Raw genomic sequence first — 17,071 nt, forward strand, 5'->3', positions numbered from 1 at the left:
AAGAGCAAGAAAAATGGCCACTGTCTTGGACTGGGACATAACCACAATGTTTTTGCTAAAGCTGGATCTCACTGTGCAAGGGATGTTTGTAGGCTCAGGGGGTCTGGTCTCTCAAACGGAGTTTATTCAGCATCCACAGGGTATCTTTTCCCTCTCTGTCGGGTTTTATGCTGGATACTTGGATTATAATGTCCAGTAAGATATGATCCCAGTCTCCAAGGGCTATTCAGTCTGGTGGGGAAGCCAGCCTTGCAGGCGGGCCATGTGGAGGGGAATAGGTCTCAAGGAAAGCTTCTTGTAGAGATACTATAGTGAAGCTTTCAATTAACTTAAAGAGGAACGGGAATTTGAAGCAGGCAAATGTATTTGAAAAGAGCAGAACGGGCCGGGCAAGGTGACTCATGCCTGTAATCCCAGCACTTTGGGAGGCCGAGCTGGGTGGATCACGAGGTCAGGAGTTCAAGACCAGCCTGGCCAACATGGTGAAACCCTGTCTCTACTAAAAATACAAAAATTAGCCAGGTGTGGTGGCGCGCACCTGTAATCCCAGCTACTTGGGAGGCTGAGGCGGGAGAATAGCTTGAACCCAGGAGGCAGAAGTTGCAGTGAGTCAAGACTATGCCATTGCACTCCAGCCTGGGCTACAGAGAAAAAAAAAAAAAAGAGCAAAACAGAGGTAGGAAGAGCACAATGTGTTTAGGGACTAGCCAGTCATCCAGAATGGCTGGAGCTAAAGGAGTGGGTAGGAGAGGCACAAAATGAGCCTAGAGAAGATACCATGCACTGGATCCTGGAGCTCCTGTGAGCTGATCTAAAAGGACTTTGTCCTGAAAGCTCTGGGGAACCTGTAATGATTCATAAGCGGTTTGAACCAATTTTTCTTGTAGATATTCCAGTTCCTAAGGCCTGAGGAGCTGAGAAGTAGCCCTGTTCCAGTGAATGTGAAGAATGAGTCTGCTCAGTGGATATTAAAAATGATCCTATTAAGTGTGGAGCATGGACAGTCATCTATTCTTGGGTTGGCTCCTGATGCAGACAGCAACCTTGAAGTCATCTCTTCCCTTTCTGTGCTCCAACTCTCCCTTTTAGCAGAACAAGGATAAGGATGTTGTTATCACCCTGTCAGATCAGAACTGACAAGACCAAAGTTCTCCAAAGGAAGTCCTCCCTAGTTAGAACGTGATGTCTTGCAAAATTGTCTGGAGGAATCAGAGGTATATAATGCATGCATTTTATTCTTCGTTCTTTAGTTACCAGCAAGAAAATTGGTAGACATGTTTCTCAGGGCTGGTTCCAGAGCCAACCATGGCTTCTTTTTCTTTTCAGGACAAGGTTTCACTCTGTCACCTAGGCTGGAGTGCAGTGGCACAATGTGGGTCACTGCAACTTCCATCTCCCAGGTTCAAGTGATTCTCGTACTTCAGCCTGAGTAGCTGGGATTACAGGTGTGTACCACTATGCCCAGCTAATTTTTGTATTTTTAGTCAAGACGGGGTTTTGTTATGTTGATCAGGCTGGTCTCTAACTTCTGGCCTCTACCTGGCCTCCCAAGTGTTGGGATTACAGGCGTGAGCCACCTTGCCTGGCTGGTTGCTCTCTTTTCTGAGCTGGAGTTGGGGCAGGATGGTACAAGGAGAGGGCAGCACATGTCACCAACCAGCAGATTCCCACCAACCTCATAGGATTGTTAGGATTGAGATAATCCACGTAAGGGTTTAGCACAGTACCTGGTATATGGTAAGCCCTCAGTAAAAGTTAGTGGTTATTATTAATATGTATACAGTCAAGTGTTGCTTAACAATAGGGACTACAATCATTAGGTAGTCTAGGCTATATTTACACAAATCTAGATGGTATATAGCCTATTGCTCCTAGGCTGCAAATGTGTACAGCATGTTACTGTGCTGAATACTGTGGGCAACTGTAATATAATGGTAAGTACTTATCAATACGTATCTAAACATAGAAAAGGTACAGTAAAAATACAGTGTAAGATAAAAAATGATACTGCTGTATAGGGCACTTACAATGAATGGGGCCTGCAGGACTGGAAGTTGTTCTGGGTGAGTCAGTGCGTGAGTTTTGAGTGAATGTGAAGGCTGAGGACATTACTGTACGCTACAGTAGTCTTTATAAACACTGTACACTAAATTTATAAAAATATCTTTCTGGCTAGGCGCGGTGGTGCACATCTGTAATCCCAGAACTTTGGGAGGCCGAGGTGGGTGGATCACCTGAGTAGGGAGTTCAAGACTAGCCTGACCAACATAGAGAAACCCCGTCTCTACTAAAAATACAAAATTAGCCAGGTATGGTGGCACATGCCTGTAATCCCAGCTGCTTGGCAGGCTGAGGCAGGAGAATCTCTTGAACCCGGGAGGCGGAGGTTGTGGTGAGCCAAGATCGTGCCATAGCACTCCAGCCTGGGCAACAAGAGCAAAACTCTGTCTCAAAAAAAAATTTTTTTTTCTTTCTTCAATAAGCTTAGCTTACTGTAACTATTTAACTTTATAAACTTGTTAATTTTTAAAACGTTTGGACTATTTTATAATTATGCTTAGCTTAAAACAAACACACTGTGTAGCTGTACAAAATATTTTCTATCTTTATTCTATAAGCTTTTTTTCTATTAAAAAATTTATTTTTTACTTTAAACATTTTGGTTAAAAGCTAAGACACAAACATGTACATTAGTCTAGGCCTACACAGGGTCAGGATCATCAACATTACTAACTTCCACCTCCACATCTGGTCCCACTGGAAGGTCTTCAGGGGCAGTAACACACATGGAGCTGTCATCTCCTATGAGAACAATGCCTTCTTCTGGAATAACTCCTGAGACCTGACTGAAGTTGTTTTACAATTGACTTATTTTATTTTTTTGAGACAGAGTCTCGCTCTGTCTCCCAGGTTGGAGTGCAGTGGTATGATCTCAGCTCACTGCAACCTCTGCCTCTGGGTTCAAACAATTCTCCTGCCTCAGCCTCTTGAGTAGCTGGAATTACAGGTGTGCGCCACCACACCCGGCTAATTTTTGCATTTTTAATAGAGATGGGGTTTCACCATGTTGGTCAGGCTGGTCTAGAACTCCTGACCTCATGATTTGCCCACCCCAGCTTCCCAAAGTGCTGGGATTACAGGTGTGAGCCACTGCACCCGGCTATTTTTTATATGTAGAAGGAGCACATTCTAAATGATGAAAAGTGTAGTAAATACATACACCAGTAATAGTCATTTACTATCATCAAGCATTATGTATTATACTTAATTTTATGCACTATACTTTTTTATTTTTTGAGATAGAATCTTGCTCTGTCACCCAGGCTGGAGTGCAGTGGTGCCATCTCAGCTCACTGCAGCCTCAACCTCCCGGGTTCAAAGGATCCTCCCACCTTAGCCTTCTGAGTAGCTGGGACTACAGACGTGCACCACTACACTCAGTTAATTTTTAAGTATTTTTGTGGGCCGGGCACGGTGGCTCATGCCTGTAATCCCGCACTTTGGGAGGCCGAGGTGTGTGGATCACGAGGTCAAGAGATCGAGATCATCCTGGTCAACATGGTGAAACCCTGTCTCTACTAAAAATACAAAAAAAAATTAGCTGGGCATGGTGGCGCGTGCCTGTAATCCCTGCTACTCAGGAGGCTGAGGCAGGAGAATTGCCTGAACCCAGGAGGCGGAGGTTGCAGTGAGCCGAGATAGCGCCATTGCACTCTAGCCTGGGTAACAAGGGTGAAACTCTGTCTCAAAAAAAAAAAAAAAAAAAAATTTTTTTTCTAGAGATGAGGTCTCACTATGTTGTCCAGGCTGGTCTCAAACTTCTAAACTCAAGGGATCCACCTGCCTTGGCCTTCCAAAGTGTTGGGATTACAGGCATGAACCACCATATCTGGCCCCCATACAGTATACTTTTATACGACTTGAAGTACAGTAGGTTTATACCAGTATCACCACACATAATGCATTGTGCTATAACATTAGCACAGCTATGATGTCACTAGGCAATGGGAATTTTTCAGCTCCATTATAATCTTATGGGACGACAATTGCATATGCAATCCAGCTTGACCAAAACATTGTTATGTAGTACATGACTAGCTTGGGAGGCCAGCTCTGAACCCACAGTACCTCTTGTCTCTTGACAGAAACACGTATCTGTGAGATTTTAACACTGTCTACCTGTCATTCCCCATTAAGCCATAAGTGCTTCATGGGTGAGTACCATAGTCTGGCAAGCTTTGCATCCTCCATAGCATGCAGTAGAGTTCCTTAACTCTCTTTGCCTCTCTTCTGAGATGGCATTGATCGGTTTATCTTGTACTGTAATCATTCATGTCAGGGCCATGCCACTGAACTGCGGGCTCCTAAAGGGTAGATACTGAACCTTTATATCTGTCCAGAAACAACCATTCTTAGCTTGGCTCTGCTTCAGGTGTTAACACTTGCTGTTTTCTTTACTTGGTTCTCTTTCCCCAGCTCATGAATCGGCTGCCACTGCTGCAGAGATGCCTCTCCTGACCATTAAGTTTTGCCTCCACTCCATAGTCTATAATATTAGTTTTTAATTTTCATAGCACTACCATATTTGAAATAATTTTTTTGGCTTGTCTTCTTTACAAGATACAAACTACATGAGAAAAGCAGCCTTATTTGCCATGTTCATTGCTATGTTATCCAGTTTTTTTTAACAGTGCTTGGCAAATAGGTGCTCAATAAGTGTGAGTGAATGCTGACTCAATGCCAAATCAAATGACTGGGAAGTGAGCATTAGTTTCTCTTCTCCAAGACTGAACAAAAGGTTAGTATGGAGAATGAAAAATAAAACATGTGGCTCCAGCTTCCAAACTGGTTGAAGAAAGAAGTGCCAGTATGACCATCCGAGAACAAGACAAAGCAAACTATAATCAGGTGTAGGTGTGAGGCACAGAATCAGAAGCAAGAGAGAAACAGGCAGTGGCTGAAACACAGCTTGAGAGCAGGAATCATACCCTACTCATCTTTCTGTGTCTAGCACTTAACATAGTTGCTGCAGAATAGATGCTGTGAGCAACTGTTAAGTTGTACTGTGTAATGGTCCACCAAGGTAATGCCAGTGGATTAGGTGAGGTACAGAAACTGTGTATAACTTGATATTTTGGTTTGCAAATATTCCCACTCAAAAAATTCTCAATCTATGTGTATTAAGAGATTCTTTTAAATCTAGGGTATTTAAATAAAGGTACATACACAAGACAATGTTTTGGTTGAAATCCATGTTACCTATTTATTCAACAAAAAACTAAGTATCTTCTATGGTCCAGGCCATGTCCTTGGCACTGGGAACAGAGATAAATCCTGGCCCTCAAGGAGCTCACAGTCTAGTGGGGGGAAAAAGACATAAGAATAAATAAATAAAAAGTATTTGGAGTTTGCAAAGGGGGCCACTATGGGAGACAAAGAGCAGAGGAACCTAAATAATCCTATAGTTAGCATCCACAGGAAAGAAAGACCTGGCAATGTACATTTTTGTAAAGAATAAATAAGGCAATGGTTATCAAAGTGTGGTTGGCTAACTACCTGCATTAGAATTATCTGGAGCACATATTAACAAGTAGATTCCCAGTCCCTTCTGTACAATCTTGATTTAGTGCAGGGGGGTAGGGTTGAGGCCTGAGAATCTGCATTTTAAAAGCATTCTAGGTGATTCTACTGCATCTTAAAGTTGAGAACTGATGAGATAAAGTTTGTTCTTTTAACTGGAATAAAAAATGATCTACACATCTGAAATGCTAACTTGTATTAGTCTTTAATGAGGGGCAAGGGAAGTAAAGGATGGTAGCTGATATTTTCTACTGTAGTGAAGTTAATTTAACTCTGACAATAATCCTATGAGGTAGATATTATTATTCCTATTTTTGATGGAAAAAAACCCAGAATTTGAGAGTTTAAGCAATTTGTTCAACAGTATAGAGCTAATGAATAGAAACACTAACATACGAACCCAGATTCACTTAATTCTAAAGCCTGTCCACTTTCTCTAACATCATGCTAGCTAGCACCAGGGGACAAACTGACTGATCAAATGGTACAATTTTCTTTGAGTTCTTTGCCAGATCTTTCTAGGTAAATAAACACAAAGAACAGCTCCATGTACTTTAGTCATGCCCAACATAATTATCCATGGACACATCCTTCTTGGCAGGTAGGGACTGAGGGCAAAGCCAGGAGGAGTGATTAAAATGAATGACCATTTCTTACTTTTTTTTTTTTTTGAGACAAAGTCTCACTCTGTCACCCATGCTGGAGTGCAATGGCATGGTCTTGATGGTCTTGGCTCACTGCAACTTCCTCCTCCCAGGTTCAAGTGATTCTCCTACCTCAGCCTCCCAAGTAGCTGGGACTATAGGTGTGTGATACCACACCTGGCTAATTTTTGTATTTTTAGTAGAGATAGGGTTTTACTATGTTGGCCAGGCTGGTCGCAAACACCTGACCTTGTGATCTGCCTGCCTCGGCCTCCCAAAGTGCTGGGATTACAGACGTGAGCCACTGCGCTTGGCCCCTGTTTCTTACTCCCTTTTCCATCATTTCCTCACCTGCTGGTGGAGGTGTAACAATGTATCATGTAAGGCTAATAACTGGGTCCATCTGGAAAGAAAAGCAAACATAACTCGATACCCATAAAAACAACCCCATGTGATGTCAAAAATTCTTAGGACCCAAAACATTCAGAAGGTCAGAAGGCATTTAATGAAAATTGAAGGGCTGATAAGACTCAAGTTTCTCAAAAGATAAACTGCCAGGACCAGAAGCAGGTCCAGAATTTACATTAGGAAACAGCTCAACCTTTAGAGAAATAGTGAAGAGACAGCAGCTTCCCCAGGTTAAACAAATACTGTCTCTCTTAATACATAGACTCAAAGGTACAACAAAAGAGACACAGCTCAGAGAATAGTGAAATGTCCATTCTATTTAAAGAGCTTAGGGACAGGCCCAACCTACAAAAAGTCTTCTGGAAGAAAACACACACACACAGACTGCAAATATTGCTTAAATTCCCACTCACCACATTCAGCATCATCTAACCAGATCTTAAGCAGGAGCAGCAAAGTGGAGCATGTTAGATCAATAAAGAAATGTCAGGCCAGGTGCAGTGGCTCACACCTGTAATCCCAGCACTTTGGGAGGCCAAGATGGGTGGATCACTTGAGGCCAGGAGTTCGAGACCAGCGTGGCCAACATGGAGAAACCCCATCTCTACTAAAAATACAAAAATTAGCCAGGTGTGGTGACATGTGCCTGTAAATCCTAGCTACTTGGGAGGCTGAAGCAGGAGAATCACTTGAACCAGGGAGGTAGAGGTTGCAGCGAGCTGAGATTGCACCACTGTACTCCAGCCTAGGCAAGACAGAGTGAGACTTCATCTCAGGAATAAAAGAAAGAGAAAGAAATGCCATAGTAAAGGCAGCTGACAATAATACTGGGGGCTTTGGGTTCAGAAGGCTGGTGTGTAACCACTGTCCTTTCCTATTACTGAGCTTGGTGCCACAACAGTGACACTACAAACAAAAGATGGGTTTCCAGCACTGGAAAGCAACTTTCTTATTTCTGGCATTCCAAGCAATTGTTGAGTCCCAAGATGATTTTTGATAAAATCAGCCCATAGCCCTGATACTATGGACATAACTTAGATTTCATTATTTCGTATAACAAAGATTGTAAGCCAGACTTAAAAAAAAATTATTGCTATATTTTCCCCACATCCAAATCTGGGAACAGTTGCTTTCACCCACTTTTTTGTATCATGTTTAGAGTTGTTTTCAAAAAAATCATGCAAATCTGGATTAATCTTCGTCTTACAAAAGCATTTTATTTACACTGCACCGATTCACTCCTTCAAACACACAGTTTCTAACAGGTGGAGTTAGAGAAGTGGGTGCCACAAACTATGGCTTAATAGTATGCAGGCCCTGTACCTGTTTATCTAACTATATCTGAAATTGGCTGATACCCCAAGCCAGCGATACTAAAGGCATCTCTAGGGGGCATCATCTAGATGAAGTCTTTATCTTGATGGGTATATCTGGTTATTCTACAGTTTGAACAGGATGTTTGGCTTATGCTTTTGTCCGGCTGACTGGTGTATGGGAAGCATTAAAGCCCATATCTAACTACAGCAGGTCTTCAAGCTTATTATCCTGTCATGAGTTTATAAAGATGACAAACTCATCATTTGGGAGCTATGAGGTCAAAATGGCCAGAATGCAACTGTGCTGTTACACTGTGCAAAATCACGTCAACTGTTTTGCATGTCCTTGGTTGTCTCTTGTTGTAACTTCAAACACTTAAAAAAGGAAACCTCAAGTATGCTGAGATAATTATCAGAATGTTCGGGTACCTTCATTCCTGAATATCAAGTAATAGGGCTCATCCCCATGACTGCTTGCAATAAGCACATAGGGCAACTCATTACCAACTGCTCATTATAGATGCTGAGCTCTTAAGTTCTTGAGGAGTGGGTGGGCTCTAGACTATCAAGGACTAAGCCAACCAGCAAGAGCAAAGCTACAACCTTTTATGGCTTGATAGAAGTCATTCTCCATAATTTTTCATAGTCCTTTTTTTTTTGGACTATGGTAAAGGGCCAACCTGCATACTTCTAAGTCTTATTTTGGTTCTGGGCACATTTCAGTTCTGCTCCAAGTCCGCTTTGCTCCAATTCAGCGATGACAGACATATATTTGAACTCATTTGGTCTGAGGTTAAAGGTCTCCACTAACCCGTAGGTCTCTTTCCGGTCAGTAGCATAGAAGAGCTGAACTTGGTTGGCGATGCACTGTGCCTCAGCAACATTCTGTGAGGTAAGGTAAAAAGAATAATGAGGTCCTTTCTTGCACAGGGCCACAAAGCTCTTGTCTGAGTTCTGTGTTGGGTGGGGGCCCTCGCCCAAGTGTCACCACTTCCAGAAAGTTTCCCTAACTTCCTGATGTCCCTAATCTTTGTTAGGTGCCCCTTCCCTGTGTACCAAATCATCCTGTGCTTACCACTATCACAGTATTTATCATACTGTATTATATTTTTCTTTTTCTTTTTTTGTCTATTTTCCCTAGTATAAATTCCTGAAAGACATAGACTGTGGTTTTATATCTCTGCACACAGTGATGTCTGGTGAATGTTTACTGAATAAATTAATGTACATGTTCACATTATTCTTCATCCAGTTCCTTAATAATTGTTAAGTATGTCTCAAGAGGGAAATAAGAATGACTTCTTACCAAGCTTTAAGAACCAGTTTGTGAGTGAGAACTAAGTTCTTGACTAATCAGACATACACTTGAATAAAACCTATTATGATACCACCTTGGTCAGAAAAGTACTCCCAGAGCTGGCTGTAATGGCTTCAAAATTTGTCTACAAATTTTATGATACTCCTCCCTTTGATAGAGCCTAATTTCCCTTTCCTTGAGTGAGGGCTATACTCAATGACTTCCTGCTAACAAATAGACTATGACAAAATGGCTGGGGGCATTGGTGTGAGCTTGTAGTCCCAGCTACTCAGGAGGCTGAGGTGAGAGGACTGCTTGAGCCTGTCTGGGTAAGGCAGTGAAACCCTATCTCTTAAAAAAAAAAAAGACTATGAAAAATGATGGAGAATGACTTCTATCAAGCCATAAAAGGTTGTAGCTTCTCTCTTGCTATCTTTCTTGTCTGGGAAAAGTCAGTTGCCATGTTGTGAGGACATTCTAATAGTCCTATGGAAAAGTCAACATGACGAGGACATGAGGCCTCTCCCAAGAGTCATGTGAGAGGGGCTGGATGTGGATGCTCAAGCCCAATCAACCTTTGGATGACTGTACCCTTAGACAACATCTTGAGAGCAACCTCATAAGACTCTAAGACAGAACCACTCAGCTAAGCTGCTCCTCAATTCCTGAATCACAGAAACTGTGAGGTAATAAATGTTTGTTGTTTTAAGCCACTAGGTTTTGTAGTAATTTGTTATGCAGCCATTTATAACTAATACGTCAGCAAAGGCCCAGGGAAGAGAAGGGGCCACCTTCTTTAAAGCTCAGTAGCAGGCCACTCTACATGACAGAGGCGGAGAAATTAGCCAGATATGGTAGCATGAGCCTGTAGTCCTAGCTACTCGGGAGGCTGAGACAGGAGGATCACTTGAGCCCAGGAGTTTGAGGCTGCACTGAGCTATTAGCCATGCTAGTACACTCCAGCCTGGGTAACACAGCAAAACACTATCTCTAAAAAAAATTATATAAAAATAAAAATTTAAAAATGAGAGAGATGGGGGTAAGGACATAGTCCACACTTTCAAACCTTGCAAAAGAGTCACCTCAGACAATCCTATCTTTTGCCATGCATTCTGCAGTTCCAGTTGGTCAGAAGTACTTGTCCATTATTATCACTGTGTTCATATGGCCAAAATTAAACCTCAAAAGATAATGGAAAATTCCCACTAAAAACTGACTGCCAAAAGTGTGCTATGTCTAGCTAGAAAATGATGAAGATGGGTTTATAAATAACATAGGCTGTGCTCCACCTCTATTCCCTCTGTGGGACTTTCAGGTCATTTCTCATGAGCAGGCACTAATCTCTGAGACTGCATCTTCAATCAAAAACCTTTTCCCAAAAAGCTGGCTACTTCAAATTAATAGAATTTTAAAGCTAGAAGGGACCTCAGAGATCACCCAGTTCTCATTTAATAGGCTAGGAAACCAAGGCAGATGAGGTTCAGGGATGGGCCCAAGGTCAAGTAGCGAGCCAAGGTCACAGCCAGGATCAGACCTCTAGACTCTCTGGCTGGTATTCCCCCCACTTCATCCTGCTTTTGTTTCTGGTAAGGCAAGATAATTAAGATTGATTAAGGTCAATAACTCTACTTCATCCATTTTACCTTTCTTAAATTCCCTGATGCCTCAAGAGCAAATCATTTCTGAAGCAAGTGCACTGCCATAATCTGAGGATACTACCACTCTCTCGGCCCCTGGTCTACAGGGCCTCTGACATCAACTTTTATCTGAAGCTGAGGAGGGTGGTGAAGGTAGAAGTAAGTTCAGCTGTGTTCACCCTAGAACACTGCTGTTCAAACTATTCTATAGAATCCTAGGGGCTCTGTGGAGGTGCCTCAGGTCCCTTCACCTCTGTTTTAGCTGTCATATCATGGGGTTTTACATAATCAGATTTTGTTTGGATAAAGGGATCCTCCTACTACTTTAAAGAGAAGTTTGAAGACTACTAGTGCAGTGAGTAGGAAGCTAAGACACGGGGAGAGATGTCTATCTCTCATGGAGGGTTATAGAAAGGCAACACCCACAAAAGGCAGGGAGAATCCCCCTGCCTTTTGTTCTCTTGGCTCTCAACATGAAGCAATAGTCTCCTCTTTTCCAAGACCCAATAAGATAAATACACTAACTCCCTGTGCTGCCCAATAAAGAGGTATTTTAACAAACTTGATTCCTCCCTCTCTTTCAATCTTCAAATCTACAATCAATGCACCAAGTCCTGCCTATTTTATTCCCTACATATTTCTGGGGTCATTCTCTTTCTTCCATCTCTACTACCACTGCTCTGGTTCAAGTTTTCACCACTTCTTGTGCAGACTATTGCAACTGACTTCTAAATTATCATACTGACCAGACTTGAACTGCAGAATGTTTAGGAAGCAAATAATTAAGGTTAGTGGTCTTAAAATCCAACTCCTTATGGGTTCTTCTCTATTCAAATCCTTTAATGACTCTTTTCATGACCTTAGGCTAAAGCCAAATCTCTAAACACAACCCACCAAACCTCCTTATATACACAGACATACACACACACACAAGTGATACCAAGTTCTTTATAATACTCCAAGTCATTTTACGTTTCTTAGCATTTACTTATGTTATTCCCTCTGTCAGAAATATTTCTCCCCTTCTTTACTGGGCTAAACTCCTGCTGGTGTTTGAAGGTTCAGCCTGGGTGTTATCTCCAGGAAATCTTACTCCCTTTGGCCAGGGATACCGCCCCACTCTCTACCCCTAGAGCCTTCTGCATGTCTATCCTAGTATTTACTGTATTTCAATGAAATCATCTATTGACATAGACGTGGAGCCAAATAAAGCTAGGTTTTCGAATATTCTATTAGTTTTTCAGCATTAAAGTTAGTTCAGAAGAAACCTCTAGTTTCCATGTATTTCTATTCATTTGAGGCTAATGCTTTGTACCATAGTTGGAAATACTATGCCTAAAGTGCACAGTTCATGCATGAGTACACAGGGGATATTTATGTTATACTTCTAAGTTACCCTTCTTTAAGTCATGTACAATAAGTTCTAACACGTCTAGTTCTATATTTACTACATTGGAACCTCACAGTCAAGCTGATTTATACAACACAAATATATATTATCTTGTATGCTCTCAAATGTTAAAAGGCCAGGAAGCAAATTTTAACAATGATGAGAACTGTGCAGCAGTTTGAGACCACCAGAGTGAGGTGGTAAAAATGGCAAAAAGCAGAATGGGCCTCCTCTGACCTCTGGGATCCACTTTTAATATGATTAGATGCTGTGCTTTGCCAAAGACCAGAAAATATAGTACAGTCTCTATTTTGTCACTCACTCGCATGATCAAATTATTTCCTATCTGCTCACTTACAACTTCCACAACCCACTAGGACTCAAAATTCTTTTTTTTTTGAGACGGAGTTTCGCTCTTGTTACCCAGGCTGGAGTGCAATGGCGTGATCTCGGCTCACCGCAACCTCCGCCTCCTGGGTTCAGGCAATTCTCCTGCCTCAGCCTCCTGTCAAAATTCTTATTGTCTCTAACCTCCCTTATATTTTCACTTTCCTAATTACCCAGCTTCCATTCTGTGGTCAATCTTCATTGCCTTGCATTCACCTTTATTCTCCTTCAGGCCACAGATAATATGTAAATAAATGAACATGGCTGTGTTCCAATAAAACTTGAAATACTACTTTTCTTTAATGATAGTCTTTATTATTAAATAAATAATTTCTTTATTTCTATAACAATAAAGAGTTTTTCCGCCTAACCATTTAAAGAGATAGGAAACATTCTTAACTTGCAGGCCTTATAACAACAAGCAGTAGGCTGGATTTGGCCCACAGGCTGTAGTTTGCTGATGCTTGTCCTAGACAACAACTTTGTACTTCCTCTTTTTGACTCAAATGTCCAACATTTTCCCAACCTTGCTTTCAGCTGATAACTTTTCTTTCTTTTCACTGAGCAATCTGTAGAAAACTTATACCACTACCTCTATCCATCTAATTATATCAGTGTCTTTACACTCTGGCTTCTCTCCTGCTATCATATTCCTGGTAAAGATCAACCTGCATTACCAGACTTGCCTACTCAAATATATCACTTCTTCCCCTATATCATCAATTATTTCCCTTTCTACTGGATCTTTCTTTTGAGACAGGGTCTGGGTCTGCCATTCAGGCTGGAGTGCAATGGCGCAATCTCAGCTCACTGTAACCTCTGCTGCTGGGGCTTAAGTGATCCTCCTACCTCAGCCTTCTGAGCAGCTGAGATTACAAGGTACATGCCACCATGCCTGGCTAACTGTTGTATTTTTTGTAGACATAGGGTTTCACCATGTTGGCAAGGCTGGTCTCAAACTCCTGAGCTCAAGCGATCTACCAGCCTCAGCCTCCCAAAATGCTGGGATTACAAGCATTAGCCACTGTGCCCAGCCTCTTACTGGACCTTTCCCATCAGCATACAAATATGTTATCTTTCTCATATTTGAAACAAAAGATACCCTTGGCTGTACTTCTCTACCTCCAGCAAATACCCCATTCTCTCCTTCCCTTTATAGAAATGCCCCTTGAAAGAGTTTCTAAGCTGATTCTTCATAGTTTCTCTTTCCATCCTCTCTTTAATCTATTCCAATCACACTTTTATGAAACTGTTCTTATAAGGCCCCCAGTGACTTCCATGTTCATGAAATCAGTAAATTCTCAGCCCTCATCTCATTTGCCCTAATAAACAAGGGAGATTTGGTGAGTTGAGCCGTCCCTATTCCTCGAAACATTCAATTTTAGCTTCTAGGGCATTCTACAATCTTAATTTTCCTTCTACCTCACGACCATTCCTCCTTAATCTTTGATGATGCTTCTTCATTTCTCAAGGGATGAAGACCCCTCTCTCAGTTCTTAGATCTCTTCTCATCTGTATTTTTACTTACTTGCTTGGTGATTTCATTCAGTCCCATGGTTTTAAGTACAATCTGTATGCTGACAATTCCCATATTTACATATCCAGCCTGGACCTCTCCCATGAATCCAGGCTCATAGAATTGCCTACTACTTGGATATCTAATAGGCATCTCAGATTTAACACATCCAAAAGTGAGCTCCTGATTTTCCTATCAAACCTATTCCTCCTGCAATCTTTCCTATCTCAGTTAATGGCAACTCTATATTTTTGGACAGAATTTTGGGTAACTTTCAGTTGAATGTGATGAATGGAAGCCTTTACGTGGAAGGAAGAATGGGAGATGGAACTGAATAGCTTCAAGAATAGGGAAGTAGGATCTTCATTGTGTCCTAGGTTTGTGGCTTACTGCTACTGTGATATTAGTTGAGTGACATCACTTCTTTCCCCCTATGCAGTTGGTAAGATAAAGAGAAAAAATAAGTGGGTATTGCAATGAAGACTGTTAGGGGGAATTGTCTACTGTTTGGGGACATTCTGAACTTAACCTCTGCCAGCTAAATGTGATTGCAATGAGCAAGGACTAGACAAACAGAACGCACAGTAATCACAACACTGCTCCTGGCACCTGGATGTGCAGAGAGAACACAGTGGGCATCATTAGCTATGAGCATATGGTCAATGCTCTATCTCAGTGATTTCCATCTAGGAATGGGAAAAGGAGCAAAGAAAATCACTATAAATGATGAATGTTGTACACACGAAGAGTATGAAGGAAGATAAAATATTGACAGCTATCCTAGGCTTCCCTACAACTCTTCCCTATAATTAAGAAGCCATTTATCTAAAATGCAATTAAAAAAAAAAAAGAAAAAAAAAAAGAAGCCATTTACTTGACTATAATTTCTTATCTGAAACTCTTAAGGCCTGATGTGTCTTGGATTCAGAATTATTGAATTTTAGAAAGGTAATAGGTACAGACACTGTATAACTGTATATTATGTGACTCCCCATACTCAAACACATTAATATTTCCCTAGTAAAATGCATAATACACCACAGCAAGTGGGATTAATTATATAAATAGTTTCACATCAATTTAAAGATTTAGTTACCAAATGAGTTCAAGTTTACATAAGGTTTTGTGACCAAATGAGAACAAAAACATTTTGTTCTCAGAGCCCATGGGTTTCAGAATTGTGAATAAATGATTGAGGATCTGTACTAACCTCAGATCGGAAGGTTTTGAGCAAGACAACTTTACTGTCAACTTTAAGTAAGAAACAAGCTATATGTAGCTCTCTGAAATTTCCTGAGCTTTGGCAGAAGAGTAATACCTTCAGTGCCACAAGGTAAATCCAAAGAGTTTTACAAGTTAATTCTTACCATAAATGTGGAATCCATTTCTGCAGTCATCAGCACTATGCCCTTTTCTTCCTTAAGTTCAGGATAGTGATATAAAATCAGCTGGCTGGCTGCAGCTTCCCCTCGGGTCTGCAAGGTGGAATGCTTATCAAGGCTCAATAAGGTACCATCACAACAAACTGCAATTTCAAAGCAATAGAGAGTCTAGAGGAAATTCTGGCTCTTAACAGCTCCTTGGGTGGCTAGTGAGCTGGAGGACTGGTATGTGGCAGTAAGGTTAGGCCTGCAAAGGCACAGTGAAACTGACAGTTTGCACAGTGTTATTTGTGTCTTCAACTGGAAAAGTTTTGGCTTTTTTCCCAGAAAATATTTACAGTAGGCAGTGAATTCGTCATTGTGACCATACATTTAAAAACAAAATGGCACAAGCAGCTACCAAATCAAGTTCTAAAGAAAGTAATATGCCTGTGTAATTGCCACTTTTATGGACTAGTGCATTTCACAGCTGAAATCTACTCCCCTTGGCTGGCTCTGAAGACTGAGCTCTTTGAAGCTGTAGCAGGAGCTGGAGAGTCTGCACATGAGCCAGATTTGTAATATGCAGTTATAAAATATAATCTGGGTCAGGGCGGGGGGTGTGAAGGGGAGAAGGGGAGAAGGAGGATGGAAACACCATAATTTTATGAAGAATGATCAGGGCAGTGGTTACTAAACCTCAAGTCTAGACCAAGTAGAGAGGATGGGTTCAAAGCTTAAGTCCCTATACAGCACAGGAGGAAACAACTACATTCAAAAGAAGATTCCTGGACCTTATCTCTAAAATTTCAGCAAGAGTCTTTTTAATTATATATATACAACTATCACTAGGGTACTTGCAATAGTTCATTTTTCTTGAACATACTTCTAATGTTATACTGATCATTTTGGTTATTATTCTAATATTATATTAATCACTTTTATTGTAATTATGTTTCTGGATCTTTCTCCTATACTTGAATATTAGCTCCATGAAGACAGGGATCTTGTCTCATAGATCTCCAAGTCTTAGCACAGTTCCAAACACAATCCCATAATATTTAAAAGTTAGGGTTAAATCTAATATTTAAAAGTTAATATTGTTTTATTGGAAATAAAGAACAAAAAGGAAGGAAGCAAACAAATTAACATTTACTAAACAAACTATTCACTTAGCATGTTGGAAGGTGTTGACTTAGTTAATAAAACACATTTAAGGCTTGGAGCTTTCCTTAAGTGGCTTATAACGTGGGTTAAAAAGATAATTATCATAACTCAGGCATGAACAAAGTGAGGCACATGCAGCATATACAATTAGAGGTTTGGGGAAGAGACAAAAGAGAATCAGAAGTAGTCAGAGAAGGTGTTTTGGAGTCTTTTCCAATTTCTAGGTATGGAGGAGGGCCTAGAAAACCAGCCCAGCATAAAAAATATGACAATTCATCAGTGCCACAACAATAAATGCTGGGAGTCAGCAGACACTCTATGTTCTTGAGCCTCAGCAAGGGTCCCTAGTCCCACTAAGAGATAGTCCT

The 17,071-nt window shown here is 41.1% G+C and overlaps 1 protein-coding gene across 3 annotated transcripts in view; it reads right to left on the reverse strand.

The window, feature by feature from the left end:
- The window catches only part of ATPAF1 (ATP synthase mitochondrial F1 complex assembly factor 1), a 42,861-nt gene that overhangs the window by 5,260 nt on the left and 20,530 nt on the right, over positions 1 to 17,071 (reverse strand). Inside the window, exons 8-9 of one of the 3 annotated variants that reach the window (XR_010341177.1) lie at positions 15,543 to 15,650; positions 8,760 to 8,833 (exon numbers count right to left, since the gene is read on the reverse strand). Coding sequence is in view for 1 of the 3 variants with exons in the window: in XM_012434639.2 (XP_012290062.1) it covers positions 8,639 to 8,833; positions 15,543 to 15,650 (303 nt within the window). In the remaining 2 variants the exon portion in view is untranslated. Of the gene's footprint in view, positions 1 to 7,827; positions 8,834 to 15,542; positions 15,651 to 17,071 lie in introns of those variants that run through there. The other 2 variants (XM_012434639.2, XR_010341178.1) reach the window with 2 other exon arrangements.

The sequence above is a fragment of the Aotus nancymaae genome, unplaced genomic scaffold (genome assembly GCF_030222135.1).
Source record: "Aotus nancymaae isolate 86718 unplaced genomic scaffold, 86718_ANA_hifiasm-v0.15.2.pri h1tg000007l, whole genome shotgun sequence".
NCBI classification, from domain to species: Eukaryota; Metazoa; Chordata; class Mammalia; order Primates; family Aotidae; genus Aotus; species Aotus nancymaae.